Below are 16,612 nucleotides of genomic sequence, written 5' to 3'. Positions count from 1 at the left end.
TTGTCAAATATTAACCTGGTAAATAAAACATTTGTTTAGTATTTTCTAAACATATTTTACCAAAATTTACAGACAAGGTGACAAATTACCTGCATTAACAAGTTTGAACTTAGATTTAAAACCCTTAAGCATGGGAATTGTTGAATATTTAGTGTTCTTGTCAGTTGATTCTTTGCCAAAGATATCTGTGGTAAAAAAAAAAGATTTTTTTATCTCATAGCATTGTAAGTCTGTAGGGACAAATAAAATAGGTGACATGTGTTGAATGCAATTTTGCAAAAGTTTATTTCAACATAATATAAATTATGTTTAGTTTTGGTATTTTTTCATTTGTATTTGTAAGGCATGTAATGCAACGCCATTAAAGGATAAAAAAAAATCCCACAATTTTTTGTCCCAAAATGACAAAAAAATAACAATTTTTTTTTCAAAGTCTAAACATAAATTACTATGCCATCACTGTTCTTTATTTAGCTGTGTAAGATTACAATGTTACAGATACAGGGTTTCATTTAAAATACTTGCATCACCTGCATCACATTTTCAACACAAAGAGATCCAGGCATTATTTTCCTGAGATAGTTGTCATCTAGAATCAAAGTGTGTATTGATTCACCTTTTACTTCATCCAAATAGGCAATCAATTTGTCACCAGACAAAAACTGGTTACTTAAATTTAATACACCCGACTCCAACATTTTTCTAAGCTCTGTTGGGACAAAGTAGGCACAAAATAGTTATTTTATATTCATCTTTTTTATTATTTTTATTTTAATTTTTTACAGCAGTCACAAATCTTAAAGTGCATTTGACCACCAGACAATAACTGAACACTATCATTTACCAAACATGAAATAACAATGCCGTCTGTTTGCAACATTTGACAAACACTGCAATTAACAAGAGTCAACTACTTGTCACATGAATTAAGGTTTTAAAAACTTCCAACAAAAAGTATGACCAAATATATTTGGACAAAACATGATGTTCCAATTCCAACAAATTTAAACGTCTTTTTTCCAATTTAACTACTTTTTTACTTTTCTAACGCTAATAGAAACTTCACAATTGACAACGCAATCTTGTAATATAACATTATCCACTTAAGCAACATAAACTACTTATAAGTTATTAGTACTTTGCACATATCGAGCATTGAGCTATCCGCCGTTACTGAGCTTCATTCCTATTGGGTAATCACCCCGTCACACCCGACTGAACAATCTTTACCGCCACGCTCCAGTGACAGTTGGTTCACAAACTAACTTTGTGCACTCAGGTCTCAGTGGGGCTGCTCTAAAATGCGAAATCCAAGTAATCTACTTATATAAAACGTGTTAAACTTTCCAAACGTGAACGATTAGGGCTATTAGGGCCAGGGTGAGGGTTTGTAATACCAATAACATTACAATTTAATCTCAGACACTATTATCTCATGCATTTGGGTTTTGTACCAAACACCGCATGCTATTGTATGTTAACGCATGTAACCCAAAATGCTATGATAATGAATTATAATGTTCGCACTTCTGGTGCACTTAATCTGAGATATGCTGTGTGTGTGCCTTTGGTGAAATCTGATCCGTCGTATAAGGATTGTGCTGGCTGCAGGAACGTTTAGATTTTAAATGAAGTTTGTCCCAATAAAACTATATTAGTGGAAGCGAGCAAATTCAATTATCACTATTTTTTAATCAGACTAATGCACCTGGTGCTACTTTTCTGCAATCAACCGCTACTCAATATATGCATGTTTGCTGTGTAAACTTGGGCAGATGCTAAAATGCAAGTTTAAAATTGCAGATACTGGTGTAAAAGTTCGGTAACAAAATATATCTTTTGTTTTAAACACAAAACAGTTCTGTGAAAGCAGTCAAAAAGCTTGAGCTTCTGCCTGTAAAGCTTTACAAAACTTAAATAAATAAAAATAATGCTGTTGTTTAAACAAAAAGTTGGATTGCAAAAGTGTTACTGATAAAAAAAAAAAACTGCAAGCACCACCAAGTAAAAGAACATTATTTGAATAGGGCAACATTTCAAACAAACCACAGTAGGTGTTTTGGGTATACCCAATAATTAACAAAAAGTGTTATTGATGTACCTAGTAATCAACAAAAATAGTTTTGCGAACAAAGGCAACTACAATGTGTTTGAAATTTTAACTTCCATTGTAACATAGCAAAACAATTAGCTACTGGACATGCACAGATGTTTTGTGCTATAGTGATTTTCCTATTCCTTGAACTGCCAAGCGGTCAGCCATTTCATTTCCAACTTCACCTTTGTGGCCATAAACATGCTCAAATGTCACTCTCACATCATTCATGTTGCTTAAAATTTCCAGAAATTCTTTTTTATGAATAACAGGTTTGCCGTCAGCCTTAATCCAATTTCGTTTCTTCCAACCATGAACCCATTTCGTTACACAGTTAATAACAAACATTGAGTCAGTGCGCACCTAAAAAAGTTGTAGTTATGAACCAGGAGATTTGGTTAATATATATACTTTCAGAAAGCAAAAAACAAACAAACAAACTTTAAAGCGATAAGATAATAGTGAAATGTTAAAAATTAAAGTCAGACCCTAAGTGAACTGTCAAAACTAACCAGTAACTTTTTGAATCCATTTTCTTTTGCTTGTTTGATACATGCATTAATGGCAGCTATTTCTGCCCTTTGATTGGTTTGAATCCCTTTTAATTTACAGGATAGATTCAATGGGTGATCAGGTCCCCACCAAACTCCATACCTAAAACAAAACATGGATACATCATCATAATATGTACATGTAAAGTTAACAAGTATATTTTCTTTACAGCAAAAGTCGTAATTTAAAAAAAAACTATTTAGCAGGAAACTTTGAACCCAATTGTCAGTTTCAGTAAACCAAATTCAAACAGACGAATAACTTCCGTTTTAATGCAATACACTTGTTCAGGGGTGGGGAACCTTTTTGTTTATAAAGGCCACCAAATGATTTGTCGACACTCGTTTAGGACGCATAGACTATTTCCTAGATCAAGGACAGTGATGTTCAAACTTTTTGACTAACAGATGGTTGTTTTGCCATTTCCTCGTAGAGTTATAGGACTTACGGTCCAAGCTAATTAAAATTCCTCACTTCATTTTTACTACAACATTAATTTAACCTAGAAATTGGCTTGTTTACAAATATCAATGATCTAAGAGCAGCTTGTGACATAACAGACAAGTTTAAGACATTCGATTATGCGCAAACAATTGTTCTTTCGTAACACTTTCGTAATTGTTCTTTTCGTATCGTAGAACCTAGAACTAATCAAATAGTAATGTGGAATAAAGGTCAAAAAATATGTTTCTATCTATTTTTTAGCGCCTGGTGCAGCCTGTAATATCAACATCCTAAAAATGTATTTCGCCTTCGAAGGCCGCACTTAGTGCCCTAAAAGGCCGCATGTGGCCTTTAGGCTGCGGGTTCCCCACCCCTGCACTTGTTTATTAAGGTACAAACCCAGCCTGGCAGTTCTTTTTTCCATTACCAGAACAAGCCCCATCTGTGTATACGATTTTTGAGTCACTGTGTTCGTTGGTATTGTTTAGGTCTTTCTCTCCATCTATGCAAAAACAACACAAAAATGTTTATGATGTAATGGTAACCAAAGCCTTTTCTCACCTTTATCTTTTCAGGGAGCAACTACAGGGTTGTTTAATGTAGCCAGCTATTTTAGTATAGTTGTAACAAATTCAACAACTAAAAGAATCTCTTATAAGAGAACAATAGGACATTAATTACACCAAATCCTCTGGAACTTAACTCATATCACCATTTTAGATTCTAGTACAATGTTTTTTTTAAATTGGTCAATCGCTGTCAAAGATCTCTAAAATGTGTGTTGATACATCACTAGGTCCATGCAATAATACAAAAACAGGTATTTAGTTTCAATGATGTAAGTTTGATTTAAGGAGTATTTATTCTGAATAACAGAACTTTTGGCGATCAAATAAAACCAGTGAAAAATATCATATTTAAATATGTAGTTTTAACTTACCAACTGAAGTTTTTAGGCGCTTAGTGTGTTGTGAAGCCACAGGAGCAAGTTTTCTTTTTCCTCTGGTGATTGCATTTATTGTTGGGATATGTGTTCCTAATTTGTTTGCTTGTTTTGTTTCACTGCCAAACTTTGAAAAGTTCTGTGCTGCAGCAAGTGTGGCAAACTTTTTGTACCGTGCTCCTTTAAATCCTTTTACAAGTGATTCACACTCAGACCAAGTGTTAAAAACACCTTGTTTTCTTCCAACATGTACTGCATAGAACGATACCATGCCCAAACGGTACATAAAATGGTAATGACAGAAGTTAGCTTAAAAACAGCGAAAGTATTACTGTATTATCAAAGTAAACTGAAAGGGAAAAAAAGAATTTTTTTATTACAAGATTTTCACATGGAAAAACGCTCAGTAGGTTTTACATGCGAAGTGAAAAAACAAGTACATGTCAATATTGCTTTGTAAATTTGTTAACCTACTTTATACAAATATACTATAGAATGGAAGAAACATCTTCATGTAAGTTTAACAAAACATACATTCAAAACTACAAAATCCAAAGATGCACCATATTGAAACAATTTTGAAGCAAAAATTTTTGTGTCAAAACTTTACTATGAAATATGTTTTCAATTCTTCCAATGGAGTTTGTGTACAACACAAAATTTAATCAACTGAATACTTATTGTGTTTGAGTTTCAGGACAATCGTTTTCTTGTGACAGTATTCTGGGCAAAGTTAACTTGTCCCACACATCTACTTCCACTCGCTGTGGTTTTGATTGTTTTATGGACTTTACATGTATTCTTTTGAGAGATACATGTGTCTTGGTAATACCTTTGATCAAATCAACAGTGTCATTCTCTTTTATCTGCAAAGTATTATGTGTCGCATTACATTAAATTGGTGCAAACAGCCAAAATAAAAGATATATATATATATATATATATATATATTTACAAGATCCATTTGGATAAATAAATATTATTTTTGGTCATTTTAAGTTGACATGGGGTGGAACTTTATACCTTTATTTGTTTTTCTCCAATTCTTTGCTTGTTAATTCGAACTCTTGCTCTATAAAAGTATTTGTCAAATTCTTCTGCAGACAAGTTAAAAGCATGTTGCAAGACAACCAGTAACTTCAGGTTTTCCACAAGAAGAATGCATTCATCTGGTTCAGGTTGTATGTGTTGAATTGAAAATCTTCTGGTTTGATCGTTTAAAATACCTGAAAACTGGCAGACATTATTTGTTTGTTTCATCCTTGATTGAAATAATAACAGTTACTAGATTATGCCAATGATGAGGAAGACTAAAAGCGCTTTCTGCCTTATTATAGGTTCAATGAAATATTTTTAGTAAATTTTAAACTTGTTATTTATAGTTTAGGTTAAAAAAACCTACTGCCTATCTAGCTGTTTTTATGTCAGTTACCTGATTAACGGATACAGTTTTTGAAACCACACAGTTATGTTGCAATGGCAGAAGTATTAAACCAACCAAATAGCTAAAAATGTCAGTAATTTGGACAGTATAGCAAAAATCATGTGAGGAAAAAATATTTACGTATTGCCCACACACAGAGTTTAAAGTGAATCAAACAATTAGTAAAATAAGTATCATTGTTTTTTGTGCATTAATATAAAGTTATAAACCAGGTATAGCCAATTAGTAAAACAGCAAGTCAACATGCATCATGTTAATACAGAATATGCAAACCTCATGTCTTTGATCAATAAACGAGTTTCTGCCATAAACAGCTTTTAACTTCATTGTGGGTAAAAAATGACGTTGTAATGTGCTTCTTGCAGCAAATAGTTTATCACTTTGCAATGAAAAGTGACGAAAACTTATTACACACAAACGACCAAAAGGAAAATGCATTATTTGAAAAATATCAATGCGTTTACATTTGGAAACGCACGATCGCGTTTTAACTTATGTTAACGAAAAACGGAACAATGGGATTTGTCTCCGGTCCTTGTGACGATTTGCACCACCTCAATCACGTGTCGTCACGCCCGGTTGCACGAAAAAGCAAAAAAAAAAATGCGCTTAGAGCGCAAGAATTGTTTGATGTTTTTGTCCAGATTTGGAATAAATAAAAGATGTGTTGATTATTAAGTCAACACAATGCTAAAACTACCCCAAAGTAAATCTCTTTGGGTAAAAACGAAATGATTTTAGTTTTTACTTGTAATTTTATGTTTTCTATGTGACTTGCTGCATATGCGTTTTTATGTTTGTGTGTGCTACAAATTTTGCGGCAAAGGAATGGATTGAGGAAAAGAAAACAATGGAGGATGCATTTTCTGTGAGAATTGTGTCCGTGGATTCGTTTGCATCAAAGCCAGTGAAAGGATTAGATGTTACCTACTCTGATTTCAAGTGTTCACGTGTCAAAAAAGTTCCTGTGCTTCGAGTTTTTGGGTCAACCCCGGCTGGTAAGCCATTTTTGGGGATATTTGTCACCTAGCAGCAAATTACGATTTTATTGGAATTTACAAAAATATTAATGTTTTAGGTCAAAGTGTATGCATGTACGTTCATGGTGCGTTTCCTTATCTGATGTTACCCTATTATGGACCAGCAGATGACTTTCAACATTCGAACACTCGACAATATTTACACCAATTTGCTGTGAGCCTTGATCAAGCCTTAAACACTGCAAGTGGATTTGTAAAATCTACACAGGAACATGTATATAAGATTGTCCTGCTTCGTGGAAGGTAAACAATTTTACTAATGCTTTAAATTTTCTAAACGATCTATTTGTAAATTCAAAATATTGGTAATAAATCATGTTTTAAGTCATAATGGACATTGTAAATGAACTGTTTGGATAACTATATTTTGTAAAATATAGTTCAATTGTTAATTCTGTGATGTATATTTGTCTACAGACCATTTTATGGGTTTCATGAAAATGATGAGATTTTTATGAAAGTTTATTTTTACACTCCAAGTGATGTCAAAAGGTATTTATTAGATACACTTTTACTGTTTAACTATACATTCAGAAATTATGAATTTACTCACTGTTTATTGTAAGCCGCATGTTAAGAAGTGAAAAAAAAATGTAATGTAGCTGCCATATTGTAAGCTGCATGCCATGATGTTGAATATCATTGTTTCACATGACTTTCTTCTGTTGCAACCAGACATGGGGTCGAATACATGCGTCCTGTATTTGAATACTTTACGAATACCTGCATGACTGTATTCGAATTCATGAATACTTTGGTAATTTTTGAGTGACAGCAATTCGAATGGTATTCGAATAAAACGAGTCAAGTATTTGTATTCATGAATTGTTGACCAAACTACAATGACAAGTAATTCGAATACTATTCGAATAAACCAAGGCATGTATTCGTATTCATGAATTCTACGCACTTTTTAAAGTTCGGCAATTCGAATTGTATTCGAATATTGCGAGTCAGGTATTCGTATTCACGAATTGTTTCATAATGTTAAGGTGGCAGCAATTCGAATTGTATTCGAATAAAGGGTGTCAAGTATTAGTATTCATGAATAGTTGACCAAAAAACAACAACGTGTAATTCGAATACTATTCGATAAACCCCAAGCGTGTATTCGTATTCATGAATACTTCGTACTTTTTGAGATGAAGCAATCCGAATTGTATTCGAATTAATAGTTCTATTTATTTGTATTCACGATTTGTTCAGTTGTTGTAAGAAGCAAACAATTCGAATAGCATTCGAATGCACCGATTCAGATATTTGTAGTTGCGGAAAATAAAAGAAATAAAATGCCCCGAAACTTAAAAGGTATTCGATCAAAAAGTAACATGGGTTTATGAATTGCAAATTTATTGGTAAAAATGTAAACCAACGAGTTTTTTTGCCACATTAGCTTGACTGATTTAAGTCTCCGTTATAGAAATTTTACCAAATTTACATGAAATGTTTGCTTCATGAACACGCTACACCTGTCATGTGCTGAAAACAACCCAATATTGCAAGCTTTGTAACACAATTCCATTTATGTAACGTCACAATTGAACTTCTATGTGTCATTGTTTCGTAACATTAACAAAAACTTGTCAAATCAGGTCACATTCACTGCCAATTTAAATTGTATTCGAATCTATTTGGCAAAAATATGTAGCAAAATATTCTCGACTACTTCTAGTCTGGAGGTAATCGACAATTCGAATTGTATTCGTAAAATGTAGTCGTGTATTCGATTTTACGTATCTTACGTTGCCAAAGGCTGACAACAATTCGAATTGTATTCGTAAAAATGTAGTCATGTATTCGATTTTGTGAATTGTTACATAGCCACAGGCCGACAACAATTCGAATTGTATTAGTAAAAAATATCGTGTATTCGAATTTGCAAATTCTTAGGTTTGCAAAAACCTACAACAATTCGAATTGTATTCGAATTAATTTATTTAAGTTTTTGTATTCATGAATTGATGGTTCAAAAGTTAACTTCAACTATTCGAATTGTATTCATGCACTATCGAACGAAAGCCAAAATCATTCGAATACAGCACGAAGGTGCCAAAACCTGAATTCAAATGCATTCGAATACGAATGGCCCCATGTCTGGTTGCAACATAGTACATCAATTGTTAGTCATGCAAAGTCATACATATAAAATGTAAACGTTATAAAATATAAACTGTAGGTTAAAAAACTTTTTAGGCGGTGGTTTAAATTCGACTAAATATGATATGTACTTCATTAGTAAGATTTATTACATACAATGTCTGAAAAACAACAGCAATTGTGAACAAGCATTATTAACTGCTTTTACTGTTTAACTAAAATATAATATGTTATAGATCCTCTGATCTTCTTCAAGCTGGTGCTATAATGAACCAAAGTTATCAACCTCATGAAGCACATGTACCATTCATTCTTCAATTTTTTCTTGACTACAATCTATATGGAATGAACTTGCTTCACTCAAAATGCTCCTGGTTTCGAAAACCACTTGGTATGTTTTAGAGTTGGACTAATTCTGCATGTATATCATAAAAGAAACATTATTAGAGTATTTTATGAAAATACGGGGTGTGAGATGAGTTTTTTAGGCATGTAATGGTTTATAAATGATTTATCAGAATATTTTCATCTCGAAAAAATAACATGCTTTAAATTTTGGTAATGAATCACTTTCCTTAAAAAACAGTTTAGCTTTAAACTGATAAAAACAGCAGCTACTGTAGTGAATTTTTCTGACAAGCATACACTTGCAGCAAAATTGTCTTTTACTTAAAAAGTGACAGAAAATATGACAGAAACAACTTAGGGACAGAACTAACACACACAACCAAGTGAAAAATGCATTATTTTAATTCACTGGTCAACAGAATTTTTGGTGTCTTTAATGTTAAAACTGATATTGACTAATTTTGTGGTGGTGATTTCAAAAATCTTTGCGGTTTTCTTAAATCATGTCAACTTTTTAACTTATTTACAAAATCAAAATTTATGACTATGTTGATTCAATGACATTAAAATCACACTTTTATGTTTTTGTTTAAGTTTTGTTACATTATACACATTAATTTCCTACAGTGTAGTCAGTTTTATAGCATGAATATGTGTTCTGTGCTTATGCTCTGTCTAAAACTGATTGGTGCAGGCTAGTGGTAACTTTAAACTATACGTGTTTTATGGAGAGATTTTCAGACTAGTAAAGCAAGGTGGTAAAACTAAAATTAATAGTAGCTAGGTCATCTATGAGATGTTGCATGAATAACCAAGATGTTTTATGCTACATTACTGGTGAATACCCTTACAGCACAATTGTAAAGAAAAAAAGATCTGTATCAAATGTGCATATCTTGCACACTTTGATGTGGCTTTGGGGGTTTAGGACGAGCAATGGGGTCTACTTACCTAAAGTTGATTGGAATATTGCAGTAATGGACAAAAACAATAGAAACGGACTAAAATTACAAGAAAGAGTCCGTAACTAATTTATTAAGCGGTCTGAAAAAATTTGTACAAAAATGAGTATAAAGCTACACTTCCCTTAAAACGTAGGGGATATAAATGATGAGAATTAAGTTGAAAGGTTCCAACAGGATATCAGTGAAATGGAACATATCAGGGAAGGTGGAATAATGTATTCCTGGCTAATTACTGTTGGTCTAATAAACGGGACGATGTTGCTGCCAGTTATTTCAGAAAGTTACAGATGTGTAGACCTATATCCGATATATATACCTAAAAACTTACAAATTTGAAATCATTTTTTGTTTTATGTGTTGAATTTTGTTTGTTAGGGGTGTCCACCTGTTACATTTAAAATTAAATTCGAAATTTTGTTTTTGCAATAACGTTAATTCCAAATAAAATACTCAAAACATGTTTCACTACATATGGATTGTTTTTCAAATGTATCAGGAAATCAGGAAATCAGGAAAATCAGGAAAATCAGGAAAACTAGACGTGATACAGATAAACAGATTGTAAGTTTGAAATCAGGGCACTAGAATTAGTCAAAATCAGTAAAAAAATTACTGACACCAGTAAAAAACTATTTTTTTGATGCCTTGTGACATTTTTAACAATGTTCAAAGTTATGCCTTCATTGGCAGGATTTAAGCACTTGACTTGTTTCCTCTAAACAGGGATTGTCAGTAAAAGATTTATATTTGCAATAGGTAAACCAAAAAACCTGCCGGATCTGCCAATGAAAAGTGGGGCATGTGTAAAGAGTGATTCCTCCCAGGCACAACAATCTGATGAAACTTCCAAGGACACCAGTGTCACTGGTAAGCACTTAAATATAAATATGCTCACATAGAAAGTAATTTCAAAATACCTCATGATAAATTTATCCAACCGTTTTAAAAATGTGATGTTTTTGTGCTGAACTGAAATTGATAGTTTGAGAGATTTATATTTGAATGTTTTTCAGCTGACACTGACATAAAATTAACTTAAATGTATATTTTATTGTATCACATATCTTTTGCTGAAAAGTGCTGATGTTTATGGTGTTACATTGTGTTTTTTTTGTTTTGTCAAGGTTTGAATAGATTATTACTGCTTTGTAAATTTATGGCAGTTTTGACAAACCAGTTTTTTTTATGCCGTCACGTCAAAAATAACCCTTGTAATTTCTTATTTCAGGTAACCTTCGTCTTTCACAGCTGCACAACTTCAATTGGAATAAACTAAGAACCCGAAATCTGCAAGACTCTGAAATATCCCTTAATCAACAATCTACTACTACCATGGAAACTGAATCGCAAGCCATGCTTTCTCAATGTCAACATGTGTGCCAAAGTTTTGTTTCAAGGACATTTAATGCTTCACATAGAGGTCACTGTCCATTCCACACAATTTGGTCGCAATCAACTGTTCCCGCTGATGCCTTTCTTACTTCAACTGACACAGAAAGGTTAAGCACTTGTGATTTGGAAGTTGATATTCTTGCAACTGACATTTTAAACAGGTATTTAAGTGAATGTACTTTGCATATTGACAAGATGCTAGTACCGAAGGCCTAATAAATTGTTTTGTAAATCTGAATTTTGTTTATCTACCTTATTTTACACTCCTTATAACTCTTTCTTTTCACAATCACTTTTAGCACTCCACTTTAAACATACATAAACCTATGTGTTTCTGCCTGCAAAAACAATAATACTACTTTAAGCATTGCCTAATCATTAACGATAAAACCGTTCAAAAATTGTGTTTTTTAAATGACAAAGTGGTGAAAGTTACCATAATAAACATTTGCTTTTGTAAAACCACACCTTAATTAAGTATATATACATTCTCTTTGTTCAATGAACTTTGGTTGAAGCTTTTTTTCCGCTAATTTGTCACAGAAATGAAATAAAAGACAGCCTTGGAAAGAACCCTGGCATAGCGTCGATATGGGAAGATGAAAAAGCCAGGAGACGAGGCCGAGGTGAAAATTCACAGATTGAAATTCCCAAATCACAAATTCCTCGACCAGAAGACAATGTGTTTGGAAAAGAAACTGTCTATTTAAAGGTATGGCAATCTTTAAAGATTTGTTTAGGACGACTCGTGATGTTTAACTTATTTTGCTGGTACATAAAAAAAAACCTAGTTTGATTATTTTGTTTCAAACTCAATCATCAAAAAAGTTCCATAAAAATATTATACAGTAAACCATTTAGACCAAAAACTTTGTCCGGATTGGGCAAAGATTTGGAGTGACCGATGTCGATTAGTTCAAGCTTTACCGCATTACAAATTGTTTATACCTCAAGTTTTGTCCGAATTAGGTAAAGATCCGGTTCAGTTTAACAGAGATTTACTGTATTTTGCTTGTATATTAAAGAAACCTAACTTTATTATGTTGTTTTAGAAGACAATCTTAAAAAAGTTACTTAAATAGAATATATATATCTTGTAGATTATGATTAAACCAACAATTTCTTTTTCTACTGGAACTGTTTTATTGCAGGAACTAAGGCAAGCAATTGAAATATATTGTCAGGAAAAAGAGATTTCGCCAACACAACCATTTCAAAGTGGTAGTTCAACACACACTCCAAGAAAACCTTCAACCGAGTTTTACGACAGCATTTCCAATTCCCCATTTGAGGGTGACACACAAAAATTGGTATCAGACAATGACAAAACAATTCTAGATTCAGAGGATTTTTTTACACGGCCAATAGTCGAAAATGAAATTGTATCACAAATCGTAGCATCGCAATCAAAAAGCAACAAATCCAGTCAAGACGTAAACTCATCTTTACTGGATCTTCTGCAAGACATGGACACTGTTATGGGGTAAAGTTAATCTTAGTTGCATTGTTCAGACCAAAACTTTTTTAATCAAACCTGTTCAGTTCATGATGGCTACGATTTTGTGGTTTCTTTTTACTTTTTCTCTTTATTTAAGCCACTTTGGATTTTTTTCATCAAAACATTTTTAACTATGAATTATTGCAGCATTCCTTGACATCTTGTGAAGTATAAGGGTCTTGGCGACTCATAAAGTTGTCATTTTTCCTGTATTAGCAAAAAATAGTTGACTTTTGATAAAAGAAGAAAAAAATTGCCAATGGAATAGGCTGAATGCAGCCTTTTAAAGTTTAACGTCCTTAATGTAATTTGACTTTACAAGTTTGAGTTGGGTAACAATTTTGAATCACACAAATTTCTGATTTCAAAAATTCCTCTGACTCTAGTATTCTTAAAACTGACTCTGACTTTTTATCTCTCCAGCTCTGCAATAGTATACTTCCTTTTTGCTATTACTTTAACAAAATGGTATAGTGAAATTAGTCACTATTTCCAGCATCTAATTTGTTATGTATGTCAAATCAGATTTTACAGTTTTCCTTGTGTAGGTCGCTTCCATCTCAGCACACAGACACCATCCAAGAACATAGTGGTATGAGTAATGAAGACAGTGACACTGAAATGTGGGAACATGATGATGCAGAAAGAATTAAAAGTGTTCAAAAATCACTGTAAGCTTTTTTATTGACAAATCTGTTGTAAAAAAATAGTTAAAATTACATTGCACTTACCAGCTGGCAATAGTGTGCACTGTCTGCAGCTAACTGATTGGTAGGAATGGGTCAAATCTGTGAATGTTTTGTTTGGTTGAACTCTGTGCATTGTGACATTACAAAGATTTCTATTTCCCACTAGTTTTGTAGTTTTATGTTGTCCCATAACCACCAGCAGTATATCAAGCTGTACAGGCCCCAGAAGTATGTGTTTTTCCACTATCCAAGCATTAGAAACAGTCAGTTTTGTACTTAGGAAACCCTCGCGAATGCTAGTTTTGTATGTTAGCAGGGCATAAATATGCAAAGTTGAATGCTTGAGTCAGTTTGTACAAGTGCTTGGCCGAGCACCAATCATCAAAAAACAGCAATGCTCAGCACTGAGTACACTAGTTCTGTCTCAGCTCAGCCTACCCCTACTTGTTATTGTATCAGTACATTGCTTTTATATGGACTCTTTTTTGACATCCTGTTTTGTACCCGACTTTTAAACTTGTATTCCAACAGTTGTGATCGAGATGCAAATGAAAGCTATGTTATGACACAAGCATGGGAACATGGTATAGAAGATTTAATATCCAAAGATGAGTTCCCAGCATGCAGTGAGGATGAAATGGACATTCCACAGCTAGATGGCACCACAGATGAAATCCTTAATGCAAATGGTTTGTTAAATGACTTCTCATGGACACAAAAGTTTCATTACATACATATTTTTACCCTTTTTATTGGGTTCTTTACTGGCAAATCACTTACTCCCAATACGTTTTCACATGTAATATTTGTGATTTACTGATTGGCTTTCACAGTTAAATCTGGTTAGTTCCATAATCTGTTTATTGCATAGGATGAGAAATGTCCACAGTTGCCATTTTTCAAGTAAATTGTCCAATTAATCACTTAATCCGGTTAATTGCATAAAAAGCAAATTTAAACTGTATTTGTCTGTGTTTAGTGTTGTAGAAAAACAGCATTCTAAAAGTCACTTTAAAAATAGCAATTTCACATCATAAGATCTTTATTAATATAAACAAATACCTACACTGTGTTTTGTCAGAAAATTAGGTGTTTAAACTGATTCTCTGAGTTGTGCTGTTTGTTAAACTTGCAATTATTTTTCCTTTATTTGCAGACGATGTAAAATGTGGACGAAAACGACTTGGAACCACCCGGCGTTTCACTTCAATGATGAGTAATGCAGATGAAACAAGATCAGCTGTGTCTACCAGCACCACTTCTAAAACGGATGCAACAGAATGCAATGCCCCAAATCATACCACTGACACAGACACACCCAGTAAAAGTGATCAAAAGGTCAATGGCCAAGAACTTGGTCTAAATAAAATTACCCAATCAAACATTGCAAAAGCAATTTGCAAAAAACTTCGCCGACAGAACTCTGCACCTACCGAAAGCTCTTCAACTTTGAATGCAATGTCTACAACCAAAATTGATGAAAACAGCAATATGTTCTCAACCTTTCAAAACCTTATGGATGATGCCACCCTAGTAAAACAACAAAATCAATTGGATACCTCCAAATTGTTTGCCTTAACAGATCAAGCTCCAAAACAACTTAATATTCCTGAAAAAGTGGACACTAGAAGCAGAAACGCTGTTATTGATTTATCAAAAACCAAAGTGACACCAATGAAACATCACAATCAACAAGAATGCCAAGTTGATGTATCAGGCAAAACTGTGAATCCATGCAAGCAAATTACTAATGTTGCAGGTGCTTCTGTAACTATTTCCTCTGACCCTAGTGCGGTAGTTGCATCTTGGGACAAGCCATCTCCTGTGGAGCAAGCTGAAAACACAAGAAAAAAGGGTGCTCTATCGTCAATGCTCAGGCCAAGAAGGTCGAGACAGATTTCAAGGTACATTTGTATATATTTTTTTTAAATTGTTATCTCAAATTTGTACTAAGCTCTAATTGTAATTTCAGAATTTGCACTTAAGGACACAAAAATGCATAGGGGTAATAAATACCATCATAGCCTTTGTAAAGAAAATCGTGTATTTACTTGCATTTGAAGTTTGGTACTGTAGTTATATGATTAACCGAATTCATCTGTATTCAGTTTAGATTCATCTGTATTTTTATAATCATTGTCTTTGTTTGATATCTCTGGTTTTGATTGTTTAAACTTTGAACTCGATGCTAAAAAACAGTTATATTCGTTTTCAGTTATGTAAATCAATCCTTCTTCGAAACTGAGTTTGAAAATGAATGGGAAGATTTTGTCGACCCTTCTGCTCAACTAAGAACTAAAAAACACAAACCTAATTATACGCGATCTTCAAGCAAAAAAACAAACAAGGCGAGGAGTAGGACCAATAAACAAAAGGAAAAAGTAATTATTAAATGGATCATTACAAATAGGTAGGTTTTAGAAGTTTTAGCTGTTTACCAGTTTTGTTGTTTGTCAACCAGTTCTTTTAACATGCTGAGACAATAAATTTATATCAAAAATACTTGTACAGTAAACTTTGGTTAATCCAGACCCGCTGGACCAAAAAAATAGTCCAGATTAGGCAAAGATCCAGGTTACCTGATGTGGATGAGTTCAAGTCTTACCACATAACAAATCATTTGTACCTCAAGTTTTGTCTGAATTAGGCGGAGATCCAGATTTACTGAATCTCATTTAACTGTGGTTTACTGTACATGTAGTTTTGGTTTAAATTAAATGTACTGAATTAAGTTAACAAATACTTATTATTATGGGTCAGACACATATTGTTTTTGTCCGTATTTTTTTCTTTTTTCTGTCTAACGCTGGTTTGTGAGACGCGTTTGGTCAAGAAAGAGTGCTTTAAATTTATTCAAATTTTTAGAGATGTTAGTTAATAATCCAAATTTGATCCTCCTGAAGTTTCACCCCAATTGACCCAGCGGTTCACCCACAGGCCCCCAAAACGTAATTTTTTTAAAACAGCTGTACTGACTAAAGTACAGCATCTTGGAGTTCCATGCTTTGTTGTTTGGTGCAATGTAAGGTTTTTTAAAGAATTTTGTATCTTTTTTTCGGATTCACCCATTTTTCACCCTTTAAACCCCGAAATAATCGGTTTTAG

The 16,612-nt window shown here is 33.2% G+C and overlaps 4 protein-coding genes across 6 annotated transcripts in view; 1 reads left to right on the top strand and 3 right to left on the bottom strand.

Annotated features, from left to right (window-relative positions):
- LOC145232518 (uncharacterized) overlaps nt 1–1,738 on the bottom strand; it is a 31,781-nt gene extending 30,043 nt beyond the window's left edge. For all 3 annotated transcript variants that reach the window (XM_080097143.1, XM_080097145.1, XM_080097144.1), the window contains exons 1-2: nt 531–1,738; nt 90–185 (exon numbers count right to left, since the gene is read on the bottom strand). In XM_080097143.1, coding sequence (XP_079953269.1) covers nt 90–185; nt 531–698 — 264 coding nt within the window. In that variant the 5' untranslated portion in view covers nt 699–1,738. The remainder of the gene's footprint in view (nt 1–89; nt 186–530) is intronic.
- Nucleotides 1,739–1,918: 180 nt separating this feature from the next.
- LOC145232521 (ribonuclease H1-like) lies at nt 1,919–4,320 on the bottom strand. The gene is made up of 4 exons (XM_080097148.1): nt 4,032–4,320; nt 3,491–3,593; nt 2,608–2,749; nt 1,919–2,458 (listed from the first exon to the last, which is right to left on the bottom strand). Exons 1-4 carry the CDS (start codon nt 4,318–4,320, stop codon nt 2,219–2,221), a joined length of 774 nt encoding a protein of 257 aa, XP_079953274.1. The 3' UTR covers nt 1,919–2,218.
- LOC145232522 (uncharacterized) lies at nt 4,249–6,044 on the bottom strand. Its single transcript, XM_080097149.1, has 3 exons — nt 5,752–6,044; nt 5,058–5,267; nt 4,249–4,900 (listed from the first exon to the last, which is right to left on the bottom strand). Exons 1-3 carry the CDS (start codon nt 5,914–5,916, stop codon nt 4,712–4,714), a joined length of 564 nt encoding a protein of 187 aa, XP_079953275.1. The 5' UTR covers nt 5,917–6,044; the 3' UTR covers nt 4,249–4,711.
- A 213-nt stretch (nt 6,045–6,257) lies between these two features.
- Nucleotides 6,258–16,612, top strand: part of LOC145232517 (uncharacterized) — a 33,214-nt gene continuing 22,859 nt past the window's right edge. The window contains exons 1-12 of the mRNA XM_080097142.1: nt 6,258–6,476; nt 6,557–6,761; nt 6,936–7,010; nt 8,852–9,006; nt 10,685–10,795; nt 11,157–11,481; nt 11,864–12,032; nt 12,472–12,803; nt 13,367–13,489; nt 14,039–14,196; nt 14,664–15,411; nt 15,723–15,917. Of these exons, the coding sequence (XP_079953268.1) occupies nt 6,272–6,476; nt 6,557–6,761; nt 6,936–7,010; nt 8,852–9,006; nt 10,685–10,795; nt 11,157–11,481; nt 11,864–12,032; nt 12,472–12,803; nt 13,367–13,489; nt 14,039–14,196; nt 14,664–15,411; nt 15,723–15,917 (2,801 nt within the window). The 5' untranslated portion in view covers nt 6,258–6,271. The remainder of the gene's footprint in view (nt 6,477–6,556; nt 6,762–6,935; nt 7,011–8,851; nt 9,007–10,684; nt 10,796–11,156; nt 11,482–11,863; nt 12,033–12,471; nt 12,804–13,366; nt 13,490–14,038; nt 14,197–14,663; nt 15,412–15,722; nt 15,918–16,612) is intronic.

This window comes from Phallusia mammillata, chromosome 6, assembly GCF_965637545.1.
Source record: "Phallusia mammillata chromosome 6, kaPhaMamm4.hap1.1, whole genome shotgun sequence".
Lineage (NCBI taxonomy): Eukaryota > Metazoa > Chordata > Ascidiacea > Phlebobranchia > Ascidiidae > Phallusia > Phallusia mammillata.
The sequence above is the reverse complement of the archived record's forward strand: the minus strand, read 5'-3'. Positions and strand labels throughout refer to the sequence as shown.